Genomic DNA, 5,197 nt, shown 5'->3' with positions numbered 1-5,197 from the left:
TGACGATAGTAACACGTCATGATATTCTCGAAGGTTCGTGAATGCTCGAGTGTTTACTAGATGTGCGGTATTCTTGTATATAAGACTGCCAAGAAGTGACGGTAACAATGGAATTGAATGGCAGACAGGCAGAGATAGAAATGGACAATTGAGTCAAGCGGGGTAGTGACTGCAAGTAGGTGCGAGGATCATTGTGAATTATAGCGTGTGTTTGAAGTGACTGTGGAAATTAAAGTGTGTTGCAGGGTTGAGTTGAGAAGGAGTAGAATGGTTTTGTTTGGGAAAGGACTTGTATTGCTAAAGTTTCTTCAGAAAGAATTTTTACAGAAAATTAACAAACAAACAGAGATGTAACAATTTATATCAAACTGAGAAGTACCTTCACAACATAGTTTAAATAACATAAATAATAATATATGTAATATAAAATATATATCAATCTGAGAAGTACTTTCACGACAGTTTAAATAACACAAATAATAATATATGTAATATAAAATATATATCAAACTGAGAAGTACCTTCACAACACAGTTTAAATAACATAAATAATAATATATGTAATATAAAATATATATATCAAACTGAGAGTACCTTCACAACATAGTTTAAATAACATAAATAATAATATATGTAATATAAAATGCTTCTCTACCATTTCTTCCAAGACAGATCTATTTTGTACATAATCTTTTAAAAAAGGAGAAATATCAGGAAAGGTAGTTGTGAGGTAGAGAACATTCTGTAGTCGTTCATAAACCAAGTCATTGACTAGATGTATGTATAGCCAACATAGTTTAAATTCATTGTCTACAACTTTTATACTTGATTCTTTTCTTTTGGGATCATTAATGTTTTCAAACACTGCAGACTTGAAACCTTCAGACAGTATCTGGTAATAAAGTAAAGAAAACATACACAAACATACAGAATATAAGATCTTAATGACACATATTTACATATTATCAGCATTACTTGTAACGGAGGCAAATATTTAAGGCATTTTTACAGATACCTTCTTATTCTAACCCCGAAAGCTCTACTACAAGTTTTATAAAACATATCATATTAACTTATCATCACTTGTGATGCTCAAAAATTTAAAGTATTCGATGATTAAAAAAAAATTACTACACAAATTAACTAACCCTCTTAAAAGTTCTTTTGAATTTCCAATGGAGCTTTTTACTTGTGTTTTATGTAGATTTAGAATTTTAGTGAATTTAAAGCCTTAATGCTGTCATTTAACATGTTTATGTTTAGTAGCTAAACATATAAAGTTTTAAAGTACTTTATACAGCTATACAATTGACAAACTGAAATATATACTACATGTTGTAAAGTAAACAAAGAAATATAATTTGAACACAAACAGATTTATAACAAGAGTAAGGGCCAATAAAAACTTACTGCAGTACTTATGCAGAAGGACAAAAAGAACCACACAATATCTTATTTCACTCTTTACCTGGTTGCACTGATCACTAACCATGATACAACTACATATCTAGATTTATACACTAGATCTAAAAATATCACTGTTCTACAAGTGTGTGTACAGAAGGTCCTAATAAAAAAGGCTGATCAGTGTATTTTTATACTTTGTTCATGATAAAATGTTAGATTTCCCTTACTTAACACTAATGGTAAAACCCCTACATTGTGTGAAAAGAGACAATCACACTGCTTTACTGTATTTTACATGAATATATAGTTAACACTTGTGCTGTTTGAGAAAAAAACTAGTAAGAAATACTAAGCATGGCCTAGTGTAACATTTTAATGTGTGCTAAACATGGACGTTTTTAACATTATAAAAGCTAAAAGCTTGCCAATTATATAACTGGAATTGCATTGATGAAAATATTTCATTAAGAACAAAAATCTAAAACCCATCCAAATACTTGCTTGATATATCTAGCTTACTGATTATATATTTGTACATTAACCAACATTCCATATACTATATATATGGTGTTTTATTTATTAATTATTATAATTATTTTTAGTATCCCATATACTGTTTGCTTGTTTCTCAGCAAATACAAGAAATTAATGATTAGCTTACAAAATTGACAAGTTTTATATAGTTTTATTTTTGAAAGATGACATTTTAGGCTAGCTCTCTCCAACAGATTATAAAGCTTTAACGTTATCTTCCAGAAATAAAAATATATAAAACTTGGCAATTTTGTGACCTATTCTCTAAATTCTGTTTTTGTTGCCCATGAGGTTAATATTTACTTCACAGCACATATAAGTCAATGATAAAATCTATTCCTCTCATTCACTGAGTCTTTATAAAAAAAAAAAATATATATAACTTTCTGTTGTTTTATTTTGAGTCTGATTTGACAACTTCAAGTGAGATTGGTTTGTTTAATTCAGCCCCACTCAACAAATTTAACTTAGAAGTTTAAATTCAGTTTCTCTTTTGTTCCTGCCATGAGCTATAGGTTTTAATAGGTTCAACCTTATTTACATGTGTAACTGATGAAGAATATAAAATGTTATAACTATTATCCCAGGTATGAACACACTAAAAATAGTTATATATATGTTATTTTCAATAATGCAATCAGTTTGCAGATGAATTATTATTTACTGATTTATAAATATTAAGGTGCAAGTAAACTTAAAATAAGACCCAAAACTTGAGCGCTTTCGAATAGTTGACTATTCTTCTTATTCGAAAGTGCTTGAGTTTTGGGTCTTATTTTAAGTTTATTACACTTTAATGTGATCCTTTCTGCTAACTCTATTATCAAGGTGCAAATAAGATGGCCAGTCATAAAGAAACAAAAATTTAAGACTGAGTTGTTTTATAGTTCAGATCATTAACTTCATATACTCAGCTCAACAAATGTTGACACAATTTTATAATGAAAAATAATTTGTACATCTAAAATAAATATTTTGAGGTGTAATGAACAATAAAATAGCTCTCATTTTTGACTTTATCAAAACTTACCACAATCTCATCATATGAGTTAACCTTGTAATGAATATGAATAAAGTCATGAAGATATCGGTTAAAGAAACCCTCTGCATCTCTGCTTATATACTGGTTAAGAACAACTCCCAACTTAGACAGAGAAAATGTTTTTTGCAAAATATTTTCTTCATTCTGTTGAATTGCTACTGCAAAGACAAATCATACAATATAACAATAAGCAAAGATTACAATAAATTGTGTGTCTATCAATAATACTTTTGTTTGGCATTTCATCTAAAAAAAGTGTTTTGCATTGATCAAATATTAAAATTAAAAAAAGAAAAAAATCTTCTAATGTACTTTAACTGTTTCAGTCTGTTATTTGATTATTTATATGGTATATATGACTACACAACAAATACAGATATGGACTGACAAGCACATGAAAGATGAAATATTAGCAAAATTTTGAAAGGTCATATTATTTAGTAACAGTTTCAGCTTTACTTTATCCAAGTATAATAACCCTTTAATAAAAAAAAAGCTACATTATTTTATAAAAACATGTTAACAGTAAATTATTCAACAAGTTATTAAAGTGCTTTTTTAAGATAATGCCATTTTATTTAATTTTCTGGTGTTATAATAATTTATAATTTTAAAACTTAAAAAATTAGTATCAATTGAGCAACGTTTGTATCCATACTATTAATCTCATAAGCTAAATTGTTGGTGTATGATGCACATACTGAAAACATTAGTTTCTATAGCTTACCAAAAAAAACTTATATCATTCACTTACATTTAATTTAGAATTTTAACTTTATAAAAATTCTCATGTTTTCAAGAAAAAACTACAGTTTTACCAACTCTAGATATTAGTTTTAATAGTTCACTTTAATATTCATAAGGTTTCATCCTTTTCCCAAAATGTCTGAACCTCGAATAATATTTGACCTATGGTTATAAACACTTCTAACTCTTTCACTATGATATGGTGTGTAGTATGCTACATTTCACAAATGTTAAATTCCTATTCCTGGTATTGATACACAGATCTGGAACAACATGCTCATACAAATTAAACTTAGTGAACCAATTCATTTTAAAATAACAATTCAACAGAAGTTAGACTATCTTTAGGGTAAAATACTGCGAACTGGCAAATATCACAAGCTAAAGTGGATGTCATTGTTTGTGCAATAAAAAATGACCATATCAAACACAAGCTATTTGTTATCATGTTTATATTAAAAACATAATATATTTAACATCTATAATACATCTATGTTAATTCTTGAAATCCCAATAATAAAACTTCAGGAAAAAAAACCTTACTGCAAAAAAATAAAAATAGATTGCCTAAACATTCATAGTTTTTATACGTACATTTATGAATAAAGTACTCTACTTGAACTAAGTAAAGTAACTGCCTTCAAATGTTTAATACAGTTCTTGCATGCAATAAAATTCACTGAAACCTATTCCTCTTCTAAGAGTTTTACCTTTTTCTTGAAGAATTACATTTTTCATTTCTTCTACATGCTGGATGACAAGCCAACTAAAAGGAAATTCGGCGGAAAAGTTTAATATCTTCCCAAAACTATCATTTTGCACATGAATTTCTTCTCGAGGTTTTCCATTTCCTTTTTCTATGAGGTGAACATAATCCATATGGAGAATCTCTTGATCTCCTATAGTAAAATTCCACAAATTACTCATTAGAAGGTTTTTGTTTCTTAACATAAAAATTGGAAACTATTAAATAATAATAAAAACATTAAGGGCCTAAAATGACCCATATCAGATCTGGATTTAAAGTTACTTTTTATAATAGTTTAATAATCAACACAACATTTGCAACTTGTTATTCTTGGTACACTAGTGTATAATAACAATGACAGGTTTGAATGTGAAGTTTATCATATGAAAACATTTACAGGTTCATAATGTTAACTTTAACAGTTGGATTCCAGATTTGTTTAAAGTAAATCATAGCATCTTTAAAACCTTGTTGTAACATGAGGATATACTATATATATATGTTTTCCATCCTTATGTTAAAAAGCAAAATATCTAACATTTGTGTTGTTTTTTGAGCAGTGGCTTAACCAGGTTTTCCACTCAGTAATAGTGTAATGAATAGTGTGTTTATAGAAGTTTTATCTTTTTATTAAATGCTACAAAACGAGTTTATTATATATATATATAAGCTGAAAAATAATATGTGATCAATATGCCTAGTATTTTTTATCAGGGAGC

The 5,197-nt window shown here is 27.8% G+C and overlaps 1 protein-coding gene across 4 annotated transcripts in view; it reads right to left on the bottom strand.

The window, feature by feature from the left end:
- Positions 1 to 4,641, bottom strand: part of LOC106466878 (E3 ubiquitin-protein ligase rnf213-alpha-like) — a 94,617-nt gene extending 89,976 nt beyond the window's left edge. For 3 of the 4 annotated variants that reach the window (XM_022394946.1, XM_022394945.1, XM_013927185.2), the window contains exons 1-3: positions 4,441 to 4,641; positions 2,972 to 3,141; positions 656 to 892 (exon numbers count right to left, since the gene is read on the bottom strand). In XM_022394946.1, the coding sequence (XP_022250654.1) occupies positions 656 to 892; positions 2,972 to 3,141; positions 4,441 to 4,609 (576 nt within the window). In that variant the 5' untranslated portion in view covers positions 4,610 to 4,641. The remainder of the gene's footprint in view (positions 1 to 655; positions 893 to 2,971; positions 3,142 to 4,440) is intronic. The other variant, XM_022394948.1, reaches the window with a different exon arrangement.
- Positions 4,642 to 5,197: the final 556 nt, after the last annotated feature.

This window comes from Limulus polyphemus, unplaced genomic scaffold (genome assembly GCF_000517525.1).
Source record: "Limulus polyphemus unplaced genomic scaffold, Limulus_polyphemus-2.1.2 Scaffold2409, whole genome shotgun sequence".
Classification (NCBI taxonomy): domain Eukaryota; kingdom Metazoa; phylum Arthropoda; class Merostomata; order Xiphosura; family Limulidae; genus Limulus; species Limulus polyphemus.
This window is presented reverse-complemented; position numbering and strand designations above follow the sequence as displayed.